This window comes from Microdochium trichocladiopsis (genome assembly GCF_020744255.1).
Source record: "Microdochium trichocladiopsis strain MPI-CAGE-CH-0230 chromosome Unknown B0I36scaffold_1, whole genome shotgun sequence".
Taxonomy (NCBI): Eukaryota; Fungi; Ascomycota; class Sordariomycetes; order Xylariales; family Microdochiaceae; genus Microdochium; species Microdochium trichocladiopsis.
Genome location: NW_025763544.1, coordinates 3589513 through 3607309, shown reverse-complemented (window position 1 = coordinate 3607309; position 17797 = coordinate 3589513). Strand labels below are relative to the sequence as shown.

At 56.0% G+C, this 17797-nt stretch overlaps 6 protein-coding genes across 6 annotated transcripts; 4 read left to right on the top strand and 2 right to left on the bottom strand.

Moving 5' to 3' along the window:
- Nucleotides 1-111: 111 nt before the first annotated feature.
- Nucleotides 112-3188, top strand: B0I36DRAFT_357989 (RNA polymerase I-specific transcription-initiation factor-domain-containing protein; the record flags this gene model as incomplete). Its single annotated transcript, XM_046157886.1, has 3 exons — nucleotides 112-241; nucleotides 299-2231; nucleotides 2291-3188. The coding sequence occupies 3 exons, from the start codon at nucleotides 112-114 to the stop codon at nucleotides 3186-3188; spliced, it is 2961 nt and encodes a 986-aa protein (XP_046018776.1).
- Nucleotides 3189-3591: 403 nt separating this feature from the next.
- Nucleotides 3592-7107, top strand: B0I36DRAFT_234159 (60S ribosomal protein L3; the record flags this gene model as incomplete). Its single annotated transcript, XM_046149281.1, is given in 5 exon segments — nucleotides 3592-3857; nucleotides 4046-4455; nucleotides 5131-5178; nucleotides 5868-6123; nucleotides 6135-7107. The coding sequence occupies 5 exon segments, from the start codon at nucleotides 3592-3594 to the stop codon at nucleotides 7105-7107; spliced, it is 1953 nt and encodes a 650-aa protein (XP_046018775.1).
- A 162-nt stretch (nucleotides 7108-7269) lies between these two features.
- Nucleotides 7270-8317, bottom strand: B0I36DRAFT_14520 (cytochrome oxidase assembly). The gene is made up of 2 exons (XM_046148431.1): nucleotides 8014-8317; nucleotides 7270-7899 (listed from the first exon to the last, which is right to left on the bottom strand). Exons 1-2 carry the CDS (start codon nucleotides 8186-8188, stop codon nucleotides 7433-7435), a joined length of 642 nt encoding a protein of 213 aa, XP_046018774.1. The 5' UTR covers nucleotides 8189-8317; the 3' UTR covers nucleotides 7270-7432.
- A 624-nt stretch (nucleotides 8318-8941) lies between these two features.
- On the top strand, nucleotides 8942-11373 carry B0I36DRAFT_311323 (uncharacterized protein). The gene has a single exon (XM_046152357.1). It carries the CDS (start codon nucleotides 9287-9289, stop codon nucleotides 11195-11197), a length of 1911 nt encoding a protein of 636 aa, XP_046018773.1. The 5' UTR covers nucleotides 8942-9286; the 3' UTR covers nucleotides 11198-11373.
- On the bottom strand, nucleotides 11374-13223 carry B0I36DRAFT_379634 (uncharacterized protein). The gene is made up of 4 exons (XM_046160778.1): nucleotides 12911-13223; nucleotides 12520-12857; nucleotides 12320-12388; nucleotides 11374-12136 (listed from the first exon to the last, which is right to left on the bottom strand). Exons 2-4 carry the CDS (start codon nucleotides 12778-12780, stop codon nucleotides 11678-11680), a joined length of 789 nt encoding a protein of 262 aa, XP_046018772.1. The 5' UTR covers nucleotides 12781-12857; nucleotides 12911-13223; the 3' UTR covers nucleotides 11374-11677.
- Nucleotides 13224-14891: 1668 nt separating this feature from the next.
- On the top strand, nucleotides 14892-17613 carry B0I36DRAFT_379633 (uncharacterized protein; the record flags this gene model as incomplete). The annotated part of the gene is made up of 3 exons (XM_046160777.1): nucleotides 14892-15000; nucleotides 15096-17226; nucleotides 17288-17613. 3 exons carry the CDS (start codon nucleotides 14892-14894, stop codon nucleotides 17565-17567), a joined length of 2520 nt encoding a protein of 839 aa, XP_046018771.1. The 3' UTR covers nucleotides 17568-17613.
- Nucleotides 17614-17797: the final 184 nt, after the last annotated feature.

Sequence of the window (17797 nt, the reverse complement as noted above, 5' to 3'; positions counted from 1 at the left end):
CTTCAGCTTTTGGCCCTGTTCGAATGCGACTGGTATACGTAGCATAGGCGTCTTCCAACAAGCTATGCGAACCTGGATTTGCCTGCCGAGAGTCAAGTGCAAGTCCCCCGGATGACTGATCAGCGTCTTCCCCGGGACTCTTACCTTGGACACGCAGGACGTCTTTCACTCAAGCCTGTAGAGCTTGTCACCAAGGCGGAGGATTGCGTTTGGCGATCTTCGCGGAACCATTCACAAAATGGTAAGACCATAGTCCCTGCTAGGCAAACCGCCAGCGCCGTCACTAACCCGAGGACAGGACTCTCAATCAAGCGGCTGAGCACGGCTGTCCCGTCCGGAACGCCCACAACGCAGCGCACAGCGCAAGATGAACACTTGGACGCATGGCAGGTCAGCAAAAGACAAGAAGGCTGGCTCCTGAAGAACCATCCAGAGGCGCGAGTCGGAGAGACCGCACTTATACATCAGCTGCTCTCCGATGTGAACAGTCCACGCAATGGTTCCCAGAAGGACTCGGACTCGCTTTGCCTGGTCGCAGCCGGCGAGATGATGGACTTCACTGAGCCTTCTGTACCGAAACCCGTGTCGTACTTGGCCCAAGCCACTGGCGTAGGCAGGAACATCATTCGCCTTATGACATTTCGGCAAGAGCGTTGGCAGTGTTCGGCAGACGAGAACATATTCATTCGTCCCATGGACCTCGAGATCGCGGCGTCGGTCGAGTATTCCCGAGCAGTCGGCCCAGTGCGCTCTCTCAAATGTGTTGTTGACTCGAAGCCATATGATCCCCTGCGCATACTGCTGGCGCAGTGGGACACCGAAACCAGGCTGTTCATACCTGAGATTGGGAAGGCAAGCTCCGACATCGAGACTGGTCTCGATTCTGTCGCCTCAAGGATTACTCCAAACTGCGTAGTCAGTATATCCAGAGAAGAGACCGGTGGTGGTAATCATTGCGACGTCACTTTCAATTCCGGCACCAAGTCGAAGCACCCCCAGCTGGCGATCATTGATCACAAAGGGTTCTGGACGGTTTGGGACTTGCCCGGCTTACGGACCAGGGTGAATCGGAGGTTGAAGCCGAGAATTGCTCATCGTGGCTCCGTCGAGCAGCAAGAATCAAAGGAAGAGCAGCGTTTGCCCTCGTCTCATTCTGATTGGCATTCTATCGCATGGGTCGGCCCCCCAGATGGCATTATGGCTGGTTTCGACGACTCTGATTATGAAGATGAACTCGAAAAAGCACCATCTATCCTCACACCGACGCCACATTCAACGAGCTTGTTGTTGTGCAATAGGAAGACAGTCAAGGTCTTTGACCTCAACAGACAGAGTTTCCTTCCCTCTCTCAACGTACTCAGCAGCGACCCGGCGGATCAGATTCTCGAAGTACATGTGTCTTGCCACGACACTAGCTGTGTATGCCTGCTCACGGCGCGGGCAGTCGTGGTTATGCGCCTCACCAGCTCAGTTGGCCATGACTTCACCAAGCCGGACAAGCGCTGCTTCATTGTCAGCTCTATACCTCACTTTCGAAGTCCCCTCAGCAACTCCACCCGCCTGTCTGTGACAGCAGGTCCCAGAAGCGAAGGCAAGAGGGCGCTCCTTCTCTTGCTGTATTCGCGTGGTAGTGAATGCATGGATGTCCTGTGTCTAAGGGTGGAAAAGCAAGACCAGCTGCGTATCGACTGGCGCCGTGAAACCATACCTTGTCTTCCTGGAGTCGATTTGGCATGGCTGCAGCCAGTGGCAGCAGAGTTCGGGGATGAGAAGCCACAAGAGTCTTTCGGCCAAAGGGTCGCAACGGCCCAAGTCCGTTTTTATCAGCTCATGCAAGCTCGCGAGGACGACGACATCCAGCAGTTGTTGTTGATGGTCTCAGAATCGCAGGTGGCGGGACTCGGCCCACCCGGCTTTGACAAGTTGAAATCAGAACCACCACAAATCAAGGAGACGACGAAGTCAGGCAGGCGCGTGGCGACACGCTTTGTCATCCCAGATGGCGAAATGCAGCTCATGGGTGCGGCAGACGTTGACCTCCACGATTCGGACTCAAAAGGTTACTTCGAAGAGTTGTTGCCTTTGTCCAGATTCTTGGGTTCCATGGCCGATCTCCTCGACAAGGCCAAAGAGCCAACTATGGGCGGCAGGATCGAGTCAAACCCGTTCGATCCTGTGCACGGTCAAATCGAGGACGCAGCGGCAGCGGGTAGTCTCCCTGCTACTTCGATGTTAGTATTCCCATTATCACTGGCAATCTTGGATTTGTTGTGCTAACGAAATCTTTAAGTCTTGAACTGGTCGAGAGCTTCGATACGCCACCTGATCTGCTAACAGCGGATGACGACTGGGAAACAGAAATGGAGCTGCTGAAGCGTGCAGACTCGCGGCTGAGAGTGTTCAGTTTACGGCGCCCGGATCACAGTATAGGGAATTCAGCAACGCTTCAAGGACTCGTCGACAAGCTGCAAAATCTCTTCAGTGTCCAACACTCAGCGAAGACCACCAGCGATTCGACAGATTACAGTGCACAAGAACCCCTTCGGAAAATGGCGTGCGATCTTTATCTTGCTTCAACTGGACTCATTCTTGGTGACACAGAGGAGCAAGACTCCGGGGAGATCTCGGCTCTGCCGACTGACACGTCACATCGGGGTTACCTAGTAGACAGTTCCAGCCAGCCGTCGATTGATATTCCCTCCTCGCAGATCGAACCAAGGCCATCTCAGACCATCACGAGCACGAGCGAGGAGGACCCTGCAATGAAGCTGATTAGGTCCTACACAGGATCAGGCAGATTCGTGCTCAACAAAGACACGGAGCTTCGTACATTGTGGGAGCGCGGGACAGATCCTCATCAATATGTATTTGACCTTGATAAGGAGAAGGAGATGACGGAGGGCATGCAGCGTAGGGAGAAAAAGCTGGCTAGGGCCACCCGCAAACGGCAGCGAGCCGATGCGTTGCTGCAGCTGCAGACCAGAGGGCAGAGCGACAGCCTGCCTGCTACTCAGCCGGCGCCGGAGATCTCCTTTGTCCAGTCAAGTCCCGTCCGCCAGCACTCTTCGCAGAATGTGTCGCAGGGCTTCTCCCAAGGGCTTTCACAGCCAGTGACGATGTCCCAACCCATATCAGGGCCATTTGCACAAAGACCGAAGAAGAAGGCGAAGCGGAAAGGCGGTTTCTAGCGGGTGGATCACAGAATCTGTAGTTGCATGCTTGCCTGTAGTAACGCACAATTCAATAAATCTCTAGTGTTTGTGGTTAGTTGCAAATGAAAATTGCGTCTAGAGATCTGGCCCGAAAAGTGATCAATTAGCTGAGAACAAAACGTTGGTTATAGTGGCAGTGGAATATTGAGGGCTGCTTGGTTGACCCATGAGCTGTGTTTAGCATCATAGTCACGACTTTTCTGGGTCGCTCCGCATCTAGCCGCATTGTTACACTACTATGGTAGGCATCCAACAGCAACAAGAAGCATTGCTCCATCTCATTGCTCTGCCGCTCAACCCAGAGGACACAGATTGATAACGTGCTATCAGCCTGCCTGCCTTCAAATCCCCACAGGCATCGTTCGTCCTAGACAACGCCATGTCCCACTGCCATGACGAGCACGCTGGTCACGGCGACCACGGCCACGATCATGGCCACGACCACGAGCATGACCACAGCGACGACATCACGCCTGCGCTGCAGCACAATTTGTACCAGTACATCAACTTCGACGCCATCAACACCATGAACGAGGAGGCCACCGGCTCCGGGCGGGCCATTGTGCAAAAGACCTGGGCCGAACGGCTGCAGGAGGAGCCGGAGCTTGCTAGTGATGCCGATGAGCAGATCCTCATGACTGTGCCGTACGTAGGTTTCGTTATTGTCACCTCAAGTGCCTGCCAAATGTTTTCGAGGCGACTTTGATCAGGTGCACCGACCACTTTCTTTTTTGGAAAGTGACGGTTGTCATGTCATTCAAACACTTTGTCGTTGGAACACCATTCACGCACAGCAAGATGCGCCGCTATACGCTCACTTACAATGCTTCCAGATTCACCGGGCAAGTCAAGCTCCACGCCATCATGCTGCGCACGTCCTCGTCCGACAGCGCCCCGCGCACGCTCAAGGTCTTCATCAACCGCGACGACATGGACTTTGAGTCCGCCGAGGAGCTGCGGCCCACGCAGGAGTTTGAGCTCTCGCAGACGTCGCAGGTGCAGGAGCTACCCGTGAAGCGCGCGCTGTTCGGCAAGGTTCAGCGCCTGACGCTCTTCTTTGTGGACAACTTTGGGGACGGCGACGAGGATGTCACTCGCGTCAGCTACCTGGGGTTCAAGGGCGAGTGGATGCAGCTTGGCAGGGCGCCGAGCCAGATCTTGTACGAGGCGGCGCCGAATCCCAATGATCATGCGCTCAAGGGGACGAGTCTGAATCAGATGGGCAGTGGTATTGGCGGAAGAGGTCCTGGAGTCTAAAGAGCGGGAGCGTGTATCGGAAATAATGGACAGGTCTGGTTGCCTTGCGCGGGTCTCAGCTATGTAGTCCTGAGCAACGTCATGTCTTTCTTCATCGAGTGCATTGTCTACCCAAGGAAAAGTGACTACATGAAGTCGTCCTCCCAGTTCTCGTCCCGGTTTTGGTTGCTCGATGCCTCCATGTTCTCCTCGGTGAACAGGTCGTCATATGCGTGGTCTTTCTGGTACTTCTTTTGCTTACGCTCCTGCATAATTTTCGCTTCCTCCTTCTTCTAAAATCGTCCGTCGTGTGTTAGTGAAAACTACATATCTAAGTCGAAATGCAACACCGCTGTGGACTGCAGAATACGGTTGGATCACGTACCCGTGCTAGCTGTGCAGCCTGATCTCTCTTGCGAAGCTCCCGTAAGCGGTCGTCCTTCTCCTGCTTCAGGTCCGGGTACTTCTCGACCTTGGTCTTATTGAGGCGATTGACGATGGGGTTCTCCCGCTGGGCCACGAGGATCTTCTTGACCTTGCGAGGGTCGTGGAAGCTCACTTGGCCGGTGACCATACTGCCGTCTTTCTTCAGGTTCGACCATGGCGTGTAAATTATGGTAATGTTGTCCTTCTTGTTGCCCTCAATTGAGTTGGCTTTTGTGAGCTGCGCCAGATCGGTGAGCAGGTCTGCTGGTATCGAGTCCCAGCTGTCACCCTCGCGGAGCCGAAGGTAAATATGAGCACTGGACAACTTGTCTACGTGGAACTGCATTCGTGTGAGGAATTCTGCGTCAGTGGCTCGGATTCAATCTCCCAAGTTCACAATTTTGCCAGTTCACTAAAAGCGCTCGCAGCAAGACGTCTTGCGAAGAATGAAGCATTGCGTACCCTGGAGTGCGATGAGCATGATGTCTTGGATATCTGTGTGGGTATCTAGATTGAGCCAACTCACCAGACATCTTCTTCCCAGCCATATTTGATCAATTCCTCGTCTACGGTGGTCATACGTCGCGGGTCAGCATTGGCCTGTTGCTGTCAAACATCGAACGGGCCCCCTCACTCTCAAATTTGTCCTTTCCCACATAGACAAACGCCGAAGGGTCGACGACCGTCGAAGTGAAGTAGTAAACCATCTCCCCGGGGTGTCTCCGCAGCAAAGATTGATGAGAAATACAAAGAGAAAAGCGACTACGGGACAGCAGACCGTGTGACGGCAGGAGCGTCAGTGCAGCCGACAAAACGAAGATGATATTTGAGGCTGTCACCGAATCGGAAGCTTGTCAGTGCCACGCCTGGTGCACTAAATCGCCGGACAGGCCTATGGGATGCGGTACAGCCAATCATAACTCGTCCTTTCCTGCGACAACTGCACCAGCGCCCCACCTTGTTTTTTTCGCAGCTGCTCAAGTGCACATCGAGCCAACGACGGTCTGAACGAGACGAGCCAATTCGACAATCACGACATCTCGACACGGCACCAGCAACCACCAACGACCGGCCTCACACTAGGCAGCGTCCGCGACCGAACCAAAGAGGCATCCAGAAAGCGCCTCGCTCTCCCATATCACGCCCGGCGGCCGCAACTAGGCAGAGGGCAGCCTCACAGCCGACAATGGCCCCTGCTCTGCCCACGCGGTGGGCGGCAGCGGCACTCGTCCGAAGCTGCTCGACACCCGTCACCTCCAGAGTCCTCATCACAGAACACCATGCGCTGCTGCCACGCACGGCCAAGCGCGGCGTGCAGTACGGCTGGGCCACAGCGCCTCCCCGCAGCAAGCCCAACCGCTTCAACCAGGTCTCCTCGGGCATTCCCGCCCCGACGACAGGCCCGGCCGCCGCCCTCGCCCGCACTGCCCAGTCGACGCCGTTACGGCCAGGCGTCCTCGCCGTCAAGAAGGGCGTCTCGGCCATGTTCGCGCAGGGCCGCCGCATCCCCTGCACCATCCTCCAGCTCGACCAGGTCCAGGTCGTCGCCAGCAAGACCCGTGCCACCAACGGATACTGGGCCGTGCAGGTCGGCTGCGGCCACAAGACGCCCGGCAACGTGACGGCCCCTCAGCTCGGCTACTACGAGGCCAAGGGCATCGCGCCCAAGCGCCACCTCGCAGAGTTCAAGGTTCGCGGCGAGGAGGGTCTGCTGCCCGTAGGTGTGCAGCTCCAGCCCGACTGGTTCAAGGTCGGCCAGTACGTCGACGCGCGGAGCAACAGCCGCGGCATGGGCTTTGCCGGTGGTATGAAGAGGCACGGTTTCGCCGGTCAGGAGGCGTCCCACGGTAACTCCAAGAACCACCGCACTATCGGTTCCAACGGTCCCAGTCAGGGTGGTGGTTCTCGTGTGCACCCAGGCAAGAAGATGCCTGGCCGAATGGGCAACGAGCGGGTGACGGTACAGAACCTCGAGGTACTCAAGGTGGACAACGAGATGGGCATCGTGGTCGTCAAGGGCCATGTTGCTGGGCCCAAGGGCTGTATTGTCAAGATTGCAGACGCCATCAAGAAGCCCCCGCCGGCCGAGACATTCATTGCCAAGGCGAGACGGATCTTGCTGGAGCGGAATGAGGGCCACGAAGCCAGGTTGCAGGAGGCACGGGTAAAGCACTTGGAGCTCAAGGATATGCGCAGGGTGGGTGCGTTTGACCAGATGCTGGCTACAGCGTGAGAGTCGTGAAGTGTCAACCCTGTATCTTACTTTTAGCAAGGTATCTCCCACCGCTGGAGCATCGCGGTGTTGTATTGTATCATATTTTACATGTTGTACACATATCATCAGACTTGCTGGCGGGATGCCGCATTGCCGCAATTGGCATTGTTTCCCTTTTGACCTAAGTCCTGACCGTCCATCCCGCTTACTTTCTCCCTGCTTGACCCGCCTAAAAGGCATCAGCACGGTAGCACAGCAAAGACGCCCTTCCTAAAGTTGTGCCCAGGAGCTCTGTCGCTGTGTGTGGCCAAGCACACTCTCATCCTCAAAAGCGTGTTCCACATTATCTGAGTTCCTGCCGGAAGCCCTTGGTCCTGATGGCCTCCAGCTCCTCTTCATCCATGGGGAAACTTTCTACTGCCTTGAACGGATCCTCCCCGTCAAGCAGATCAATGACCTGCCCATCCGACGTGACCAAACTCCACTCGAGCGTCTCGAACGCACTGCGGGGAGTGGGGCGGTTACTTGAGAACCGCATGACTCCAGTGTTCCGCGTGCCCTTGACGGCGAAGCTGATGTTTATCCGGCCGCGGACCTGGTTCATCTCGCCCGAGATCCAGGGGATCTGGTGCTTGAAGTAGACCTCGTCGCCGAGGTAGTCGCGGGCCTTCTGGTTCGTCCGCAGCGCATACATGGTCGCGCCGACGATTGGGCTCGACGACTTCTGGTAGTTGAAGATTGCGATGCTCGCGGCAGCGATTAGGACGACGAAGATGGGCATTGTGCGGGCCCAGCGAGATCCGGGAATTTCTGTATCCCAAGGAAGGGAGGGGATGGTGTCAGTGTTCGTTCTTCCTCGTGGCAGCCCTTGGCCTCATGATCAAAGAGGCGTATCACAAGCAGAGCAAGGAAGTATCAATGTACCTGGAAGCTCGCGGTCTGCCCGCCTCTCCATCAACGGCCCATCGCCAGGTTTCGGGGCTGAGACGAGCGTGCGGTGCTGGAGTTGGATGTGATTGCGCGCGCTGCTGTTGGTGCACCTCGCGCCGCCGCGGAGCGCGGGCAATGCCCGGCTGCGCCGTGCTATCCTCGAGAACATTGCTGATGAGTCTCTGCTGACAGAGAGGGACTGCACGGAAAGCCGGCCAGCGGTCAAAAGTGCTGCGTTGTGATCGACACGAGGAAGCGGTGGGTGGTGGTTGTTTGATGGGTGGTTGCGACAAGTTGCTAGCTCCAGCAACTTTCTGCGGCAGGGATGTCACCACCAAGAGATCATCCCACCTCGGTGGGCCTTCGTTGCAGGCTGCTGCCCGTATGCTCCTCTGCCGTGCAAGAACTGGCCGGCCCAGCCCACATTCTGTGACGAAAAGCCAACTTCTAAAAACTGATTCGAGAACAAGCTTCATCACGGGTCTCTAATCTATTTTTCACATCGATCAAGTACATTCTAGGCATTTCTCATACAGTGGCCCGAGACGTTGGTTGGGCAGCACCTTTCAAGAAACCTCATTGCTGACGGAATGCTTGCTGACTTGCATTCGCCAAAGACAGTTTTCGGAACAGCACACCCATGAGCACGCCTCCCACCTGAAAGTGGTCTTTGAGAGGCTATAAACAAAACTGCTGCGTACGAGCTCTGTGGACGCTGTTTAGGCAGGACATGCTGCTTGGGAATTGATTGAGGAGAAGTCGAGTCCCTACTACTAATAGAGAGCCAATCACACAGGGCATGTGAAAGCTGCCCCTGCATTGCCTCCTGGCTGTCAGGGGCTGTCGGGCAGGACCCTCAGCCCTGGCGTGGCAGCTCAAGCCCCCTACAAATGCCAGGGCGTTTCTGCGGGTACGCCGGGCTGGTGCTTGCAACTGCTTTTGGTGATGTCCGAAAACACCAAAGATTCAACACTGTTCACCTCCCTTGCGTTCGCCATGACCAGTAGTCCCATCTAAGGATCGGTCGATCCCAGCATATTGCCTAATCCTCTTCTACCTTCGCCATTCGCTCTCTCATACCTTCCTTCAAGCGACCGATAACCAATTTCGTGCTCGTGGACCTCTCTCCTAATCAGCCCCGTCTTGCCATCTTTTCGGCTTCAGAGTGTGTCTGATCTGGCATCATTCGTACTTTGACACACGCTCCGACCTCCTTGTCCAGCAAGCACCACCCGATTCTGATAGACGATTCGATCGCTTCGCCCCAATGCCTCGGCTGTCTCCCCGGAGGCTGGCTCCGTTGCTTATCGCAATCGGCGTCTTCGCCCTCTTCTCCCTCTTCTTCACACTCCCAGGCTCGATACCAGCGACACCAAGCTTGTCCAAGACTCTCGCCGATCACAAGCTATCTCTGCCAAGCATACCGAAGCTTCCGAGTCTGCCTAATTCGCTCTCCTCTGGTCTCCTCGCGCCGTTCCGACCACCGGCCCACGCCCCGCCCGTCCAGAAGAACTCTACTTACGACGGAGTGTCCTGGTACTCGAATTGGAACTGGCTGAGCGCTTTCTCCTCATCCATCACTCTCGATGAGAACCGATCGCTCCTCCCGCCCCTGCAGGAACGCCCAGCCATCTACTGCTACTACGATACGAGCATCCAGCGTGATGCCAAGACCAAGGAGGCGGAGAGTGAGCTGCTCCTGACATGGAGACGCGCTTGGTGGTCACAGGGCTTCCGCCCGGTCATCCTGAGTGACGCGGAAGCCACCAAGAACCCTCTGTATGACGAGGTCCAGCGCTTAGACGTCGAGTCGACATTCAAGAAGGACCTCATGAGGTGGCTGGCCTGGGAGAACATGCGGGGCGGCATTCTGGCACACTACAGGCTGTTCCCGATGGGCGACTCGCACGATCCCCTATTATCTTTTATGCGGAGAGGAGATTTTCCCAAGCTGACTCGATGGGAAGGCCTCAGCAGCCGTCTTTTCGTGGGTCCGAAGGCCCAGGTCACCGAGGTGCTGACCAAGGCGTTACGGAGCAAGAAGACGAAGGGCGTCAAGGACGTTATTGCCGCCGTTGAGGCCGCAGACTTCCAGGTAGATAAGCAGCCTGCGGCCGTGGCATACTACGACAGCAGGACTGTCGAGCAGAAGTATGACAAGGTTGCCGCAGAGCTCGCGTCGGATCATGCAAGCGGTCTCAAGAGCCTGAACCGTCTTATTAACGCCCATCTGCACAATTCATGGCAACGGAGCTTCAAAAAGGGCATCGCGGTCTTGAAGCCCCTGCCTCGACACACTACGAGAATGGTCGAGGCGGCGTCAGACCTGGCGAAGTCGTTGTCAACCTGTCCCACAACCCCAATGCCCGATTCTTGCCCGCCAAACCTGCCGAAATGCACCCCGTGTTCTCCCAAGAAGCCTGTCAAGATCACAACCCCCGCAACCTATCGCAACACAACTGACCTCTTCACCATTGGAACGGTGCCACACCCATATACACTGCAATCACTGAACAGCCAGCGTGCTTATTTGAACCTCACATGGATAAGAGAGGAATCGCCGCGAGATCTCTGGCTCGAGACGGTGTCTAAGGACTTGTTCAGCAAGAAGGTGTCAAGCTCTGCCCGACTGCTCAGATTCAAGGAAGCCGTGGCAGGTAAGCAGACTCGCTACAGCTCCATTTGGCTGACTGTCGAGCGTGAGACACCACGCGACTTGGAGTGGTGGTTTGGCTTTGATCTCCATATAGGCACCGAGGCTGCTCAGGAAACGGCCAGCACTCCCAAGGCGAAATCTGAGGAGAAGCCCAAGGCGGAGAAGAGAGCCGATGACAAGGAAGGGGCGACACCCGCAGCCCCTCTGGGGCCTGCGTCCGCGTCCGCGGCGGAAGACGTTGAGACCGATGATGAACGAGAGCTACAGCTTCTGATGAAGGCTCGCGCGATGAGGAAGACCAAGGACAAGAACGAGATCCGTATCAGGAACGCCATTGAAGCGTGGAATCTTGCCGATACGGAGGCGTGGAAGTTCACCAAGGCCTTCATGGCCCGGTCCCGAGTTGAGAGACTGAAGTGGGAGGAAGAGGAGAGCAAGTATGCCGAGGGAGTCGGACGGGACACTGAGACTGGTGCAAAGAGTGGGTGGACCCATCGCTGGAAGGATGATCCCCAGCCTTGAAAGCAGATAGAGCGTTGGGGGTCCGTAATGTTTTCAGCACGGCGTTTTTTGTGTTGTATTTGACGGTGCGTTTGGAAGCTCATTAATGGACGCATTTTTGTCGTGCATATAGAGGCTAGTAGAGCACCTGCGAACATTTTAAACAGCCAATAAATATCTCTTCTTTATTCGTGCACGAAACAGAGTCTGTCAAGCAGCAAGCCGTGGTTGACAAGGCCATCGATAACAAACCAAGCGCGAGGTGTTGGACCACGCATATGACAGTTCGCATACACAACAGAGAGACGACCAGTGATCTCGGTCGATCCTAGGACGGCCTGCGCAACCAGAGTACACACAAAACCAAAACAAAACAGAAAAGACCAAATCCATGGAAAACATATCCACGCAACCCCTCCACCACCTCTCTGCCAACTCCACCCACCTACTTACTTCTCCAGCTCCTCCATTTTCTCAAAACAAACCCCTTCCTTTCCTTCCTCAGACAGCAACAGCAGCGCCGCGCTTCGTATCACCCCCCATCTCGCCGCTCAGCTCGCGCGACGTCGGCCCGCGCCGCGTCGCCCCGGAGGAGGACAGGGCACTCTTGGCCGAGACGCTGGCTGCCATGTAAGCGTCGAGAGCCCTGCGAGCAGCGTCGGCGCCCTTTTCCGCGTGGCTCAGGGCCTCGCGGAGGGCGGTGGCCGTCTCGTCGTCCTCGCTGACGACCACCCCGTTGCTCGTCGTCGTCGTAGTTGTTGTTGTTGCTGGCTGCGCCTGCTGCTGCTGCTGCTGCTGCTGCTCCTCGAGCAGCTCACGGATGTGCCCGTTGAGCCAGAGCCCGTCGAGCTGGGCGGGCTTCATGTCCTTGGCCCCGCTGATCCGGCCGCGGCAGGTCGGCTTGCCGCACAGGCAGTCGAAGGGCTGGGCCATGTGCCATTCTGTGGAGGGGTAGAAGAACTGGGCGGCGGCGGGGGTGTTTGCTCCCAATTGTCAGACAAGGTGAAGCCAAAGGTAGGGCACGGCGCCGTGAAGAAAGAGGGTGATTTGATAAAGGAGGCGGGTGGCAGGGCAACATGACGGCATGCAAGATGACTGAGTAGGTACTATGCGTGGTATTAATTGTGTGGAGAGAGGACTTACGGTGAGTTCCTCGCCTTTCTTGAGGCCGTTCGGCCCGGCAATGATGTTTGAGTTGCCCGTGTCAAAGATCTAGTGGAGGTGGACGGATACGGCGGTTGTCAGTCCACGCACGGGCTTGGCCCACTAGCAAGCGGTTCTGATGATGAGGAGGGAAACAGAGGTCATCCCGGTGACATCGGAACACACACGAACGCACGCACCAGGCTAGGCTCGCACGAGTGGTTGATGTACATGAGATCGCTGTTGAGCAGGAAGTGCTTGTCCTTGCCGCTCTGGACGCTGGCGTACGACGGCGCGTCGGCCTCTGTGCATGGCGGGTAGGACATCTTGGCCAGGAGGCCGAAGGGCGGGAGGTCGACCCGCGAGATGCTCTTTGTGGTGAACTCCTTGTCGTCGAGGATGATGACTTCCTGCACGTCCGGGTGCGAAGGGCGGTGCCAGTGGGGGGTGAGGGGGGCCATTTTTTGAAGACTTGAACGGTCGTCTCTGGGATTGTTGGGGGGGACAGAAAGAGGTGTTAACGTTGCCTTCGGTGTTTCTGGTGTTCATGTGTCAGTATCTGCTCCAGTCTCAGAGGTCCTGGTAGCTTACGAGCCAACTACGAAGTATCAAGAGTCTCTGGGTGGAGCTCTAGTGTGGTCAGTCAGTGTTGAGGTAATATTTCAAGGCTTGCGAGGCTGCAGTGGGTGGGAGGTGAGCAATTCTGTCTTTGTTGGAGAGGAAAGTCTATGGTCTAGGTAATCGTCTACGGACAAGCTACCACATGGACGAGGATGCAAGTGGCTTCCTTTGGGTTGTCCCGAGGTTCAGGACTCGAGGCGGCTCGGCACTACCCTAGGGTAAATAGTCCACGTCACTCAGAAGCCAATCCGTGCGTCTTCTATCTGGGGCTGGCGGACCAGAGACTAAGAGGGAATGGAAACGCACAATACAATTGGAAACCCGTGGAGCCCCTCCGGGGCGGACTTAGTTACGTTCTGAGGGTGGTGCTCCGGGTGCGGGGAACTTGGCCGGGGGGGCCTGGGGACAGGCTCCAGGACAGCCTATCACTGCACCCGTGGCTGCCCAAGTGGGCAGGTTTCCAGGGACTCTCTCAATGGCACATGGCGAGTGGGTGTGAAACTGAGCCAGGTACCTGCAGCAACACCAGGTCGATCTATAGATGGCAGCCGTGGGCGCATTTACTCCTGCATCGTTATGAGCTCAGCGGTTCGAGGGGGCGAGATGGTTGTATCAATGTCTCAAGGCGTCCATGGATGCGCTAGGTACTTACACTACGCCGCCATGTTTTCACTTCTTCCCATAACCAACATGCTCACAAGCAAAGCTTGTTGCCCTGCGCTTATAAAATGCTTGGAGCACGACTTATCGTATGCACCATCATTCACACCTCGCCAGGCCACAACTCCAGAAGGTCAGATCTGGCACTATGTCAACCACGACCGCTCTGCTTGTCCCAGAGAAGCCCTCGCTGCCATGTGAGCCGTGGCGAGCGGTCCTCAACCGGCGCTGAGAGGCTGGCGTGTACTCGTTGCCGTGGTTATCATCTCGTTCTGTGTGACGATGCCCGAGGCACCACTCATCCACCAGTGTCAGGACAGAATTCGTAGAGCCAGCTTCACTCCCGATCTGCCCAAATGCTGCTACATGCTGGGAGATTGTCCTTGTCTTTGTCTTGGCCGATGCTAGCTGCAGCTGTTGCAGCAACCTCGCGCCCTCCGGACCGTGCCTTCCCAGTCCCCAGCTGCCAGCAGCACCTTCCTTGCCATCAGATGTAAATGCTCTCCTGCCTCGCGCCAGCAGACTGTCAGCACCTCATCTAGGTTGGCTCAAGTCTTGCACGCTCCGCTTCTCGCGAGGTTGCTACTCTCGACCTGCATCTCACTGCTCTCCGTCACCCTCCGCCCTCTTCCCCCGTGAGCAACCACAACACCAGCCACTCCTCTCTCAGCTTGACCTCACCACCACCGGCGTCCACCACTCACACGGCGATCCTATATGCCTACTGTTTTGGTCTTCGCTGCTGTTGCTCAACGCCACGTCTCCTGGTAAGCCTGAGAAGCCCTAGACCCGTCCTGCCCAATCCTTCTTTTCCGTCCTCAACCTCAACCACCATCACCCACTTCAACCCTACCCATGGCATAGCTTCGCCGCTACTCCCCCGGCCATGCCATCGACACTCAGGGCAGCTCGTAAGCGTCTCTACAAGCAGCTTCGACACTCCCAGTTGGACGACGCTCCGCTCACGGGCCCCTTGGTCCTTGCCATCAGGCATCACCTCAAATTCCATTGCAAGTGTAGACACATCACTGTGGTCAATGAGACACATTGCACCTCCGCCTCCATACCTTTTCAGCTTCTCTCTGCTCCCGCCTTCTTGAACTCTCAACTTGAAGCACAAAAGCTTACTCACCGATCAAGAAGATCTGTACAGCTGTCTATCGCACTCTGTGTGGTTTGCGCCTTCCTGGCCGATGATCCTGTCCGGGGTCCAGCTTTCCCGACCCTCATTTCCTGGTTCGACCAAGAAGCTCAACGCCACGCCTACCTCTTCGCCTATCTCAAAGTCTCCATGGCATCCCACAAATACACGAGCGCGGAGCTCTTAGAGCTTCGTGACTCCGCAACTCGTGCCACGTCAGAGAGTGCCGTCGGGAAGATTGCAAGAAACCCCGAGTTCGGTAAGCATATCGGTGGTGCCATGAGTCCTACGACCAGTATAATAGGCACATTCACCCCTCGTGCTTTTGGCTGACAGTCGGAATCTCCCTTGTAGCAAGTTTGCTCAACAACTCCTTTGCCAGCTACAGCCGTCGCTCACGCAGCACAAAAGAAGACACGGCGACGTCCACGGATAGTGACGAGCAGATTCTTTTCAAGGGCAAGAAGTCCACGCACATAACAAATGACTCATCTGGATGGCAATATCGTGGCCGTGCTGGATCAGACCTCACGGTCGGCGGTCCCATCTCAGCCCCAGCCGGGCTTGTTGCTCAGCAGTCCGAAGGCTTCAAAAGGTTCTACAAAGCAGTCGTGTCGCCTTCGCACGTCCGTGTCACAGCAGGGGGCCGTATTGTACCGAACACCCGACCGTCGACCTCTCCAACCGCGAAATGGGACAAAGAATCTTCCACTGCCGAGTGCGGTGACCAATCTGGACAAAGTATTCCAAATCACAAACAAAGCATCAATGGCGCGGCTCACCCCGTGATGGTAGCCCCCAGCATGTACGGACAATTTCTTTTCCCGCAGATGATGGCTCCTATGCCAAGCCCTGTGCCTCTCTACCATCTCGCAAACGGCTTTCCCATGGCATATGGCAATGTGTCCATGCCGAACTTGGCCGGCCATTCGGCAACACAAGCCATGCCGTCTCAGGGTACAAGACGCCTTGACAGTACCAGCGATGTGGCTAGTCAAGACGGCTTGAATGACGGTGACAGAAGCGTCAGGAAGGACCGCCCGCCACCCATTCTGGTCTTGCCAACCGAGAACCGTGAAGCTGGAAGACCATTTGTATATCAAGGACAACTTGTCTACCCGCGGACCCCCTTTCCTGGCTTCATGCCGAGCCCGTATGTCCCTGGTCCAGGCCTGGGTCGTCACCCATTCCTTCCGCCAGGCTTTGTACACATGGCTCACACAGCTTCTGCTCCGCCCATTCCGACCCCAGCTGGCCCTTATGTCGTACCATCTGATGGGCAGCCCGCAAACGTTGGCAACAACGCTACCCACCAGACGCTTCCCACCCGGCCTATAGCAACACCTCCGCTAAGCTCAATCAAGCCCAGCTCCGTGACAAGGCGCCAGCTTGAGTCGTTGCACTCGTCCTTGAAGTACTACGAAGATCAACTCGCGTACAATAAGCATCAGATTGATGAGCAGGGGACCCAAGAGCAGGCTCGCAAGATCCGCCGCAGTATCGCGCAATTTGAGCAGAACTTGAAGCTTCAGGAAGAGTTCGAGGCAATCAACTATCCGAAGCAAACTTCAGAGCCTGAGCCGAGCTTTTCTATCACGGGTGATGATTCGCAAATGTCCCAGAGACACCAGGGTTCACGCAGCGTGCGCATGTCTGGCAGTGAGCCACATGCCGGCTCATTCAGTTCCATCGATGCTGACAACAAATACCTTCTTCGTCAGCCCAAATCTGCGGACCTTCTCAGCCACAGGTTTGATAGACTCAAATCCGGCCACGTGCGTGGCATGAACTCCATCAGGATGGGCGATGACCAGAGGTCTTCCTCAGATGCATTGGATGTAATGAGTGCTACACTTCCAAGCGATGCAGCTTTGGCCCAGCCATTCTCGCCCGATGTGGGCTTGCCGTATGCTGAGATACCAGCACAGCTACAACAACACCGCGTTGAGCCTGATCACCAACTATCACAGGCCCATCCTTACCTTGTGGGCAGCGTCAGTCACACTTCGGCAAAACCTAGCGAGCGGTCGTTCTACTCCGAGTACAATTATCCGCGTGAACTGACGCCGGATGAGAAACGTGCCCGCGAGGTTTACTGGGGCAATGGTCAAACCAAAGGCATGGGATTGCCCAAGTTCGACGGAAAGGATTTCTACCCACCTTCTCCAGTCAAGTTCAGCTCCCTCGCCAACACAACTTTCAATGGCGAGTTCAAGGCGGCAAACGGTACAAAAGGAACTCAAGAGGCGCGAAGCGAAAATACAGTGCCCGTCGTTTCCCAGCTGTTTGCTGATGCTCCCGCTACATCTCGCCACAGGGCGAATCGGAAGCTAAGCCATGCCATCCCCATTGTTGCTCCTGCGGACATGACGAGCAGATCCGGGGAGGATGCCATGAAGCTTCGGGCTCTCCGGACAAGCACGAGCGACAGTCAGGCGACCTCACTCCCGCCACGACATAGCCAGCATGTCCTGGACCGACCAAGGTTAGCGATCATGACACGCTGAACGTTCTCAGATTCCGCTGACACTGATAGTTTCGAGTAGTAATCGATCGACTAATGACTTGTGGCACAGCATGATGCGCAATGGCTCAACAGGGGGCAATGTGACTCCCGGCACCATCACATCAGCTACAGCTAAGGGATACCTTCCGCAATACTCTGGCCATGCTTCTGCATCTCTCATGCCTTCTGTCCCAAACGTCAGTCCTCTTGGTCCCTCCTCGTCTGGTGACAAGCCCGTGGAGTCCGAGATTCCTGATTCGGCATTTGAGAGAACTGGGGAGAACTGTCCTCCAAACAGTGTACAATCCAGTGCCATCTGATCCATTGCCTTTAAAGGCCTCCACGGTTCGCGCCCTCATGATCACGTGTCCCGACGTGAATCAACAGGCTGGGGTTCTTGATGAGATAGGGCCTGTTGTCGTTGATCTCACAATTTTGGCAAGTATTACCAGTGTATCAGTGGACGCATGAGCAAAGTTATCGCGGCCTTGCGAATTCATTATCTTGTAATTGGGACGGCCCGCATGTATTACGCGGCCAGGAATGTTGT

Bases quoted from the DNA above. Each gene is read 5' to 3' on its own strand.
- B0I36DRAFT_14520 (XM_046148431.1), bottom strand. From the start codon at position 8,188: ATGTTCTCGAGGATAGCACGGCGCAGCCGGGCATTGCCCGCGCTCCGC. The intron at 7,900-8,013 runs GTACATTGATAC...CTTGGGATACAG, and splicing joins GGCAGACCGCGAGCTTCCAG to AAATTCCCGGATCTCGCTGG.
- B0I36DRAFT_311323 (XM_046152357.1), top strand. From the start codon at position 9,287: ATGCCTCGGCTGTCTCCCCGGAGGCTGGCTCCGTTGCTTATCGCAATC.
- B0I36DRAFT_379634 (XM_046160778.1), bottom strand. From the start codon at position 12,780: ATGGCCCCCCTCACCCCCCACTGGCACCGCCCTTCGCACCCGGACGTG. The intron at 12,389-12,519 runs GTGCGTGCGTTC...CACCTCCACTAG, and splicing joins ACTCGTGCGAGCCTAGCCTG to ATCTTTGACACGGGCAACTC. The intron at 12,137-12,319 runs GTAAGTCCTCTC...GCCGCCGCCCAG, and splicing joins AGAAAGGCGAGGAACTCACC to TTCTTCTACCCCTCCACAGA.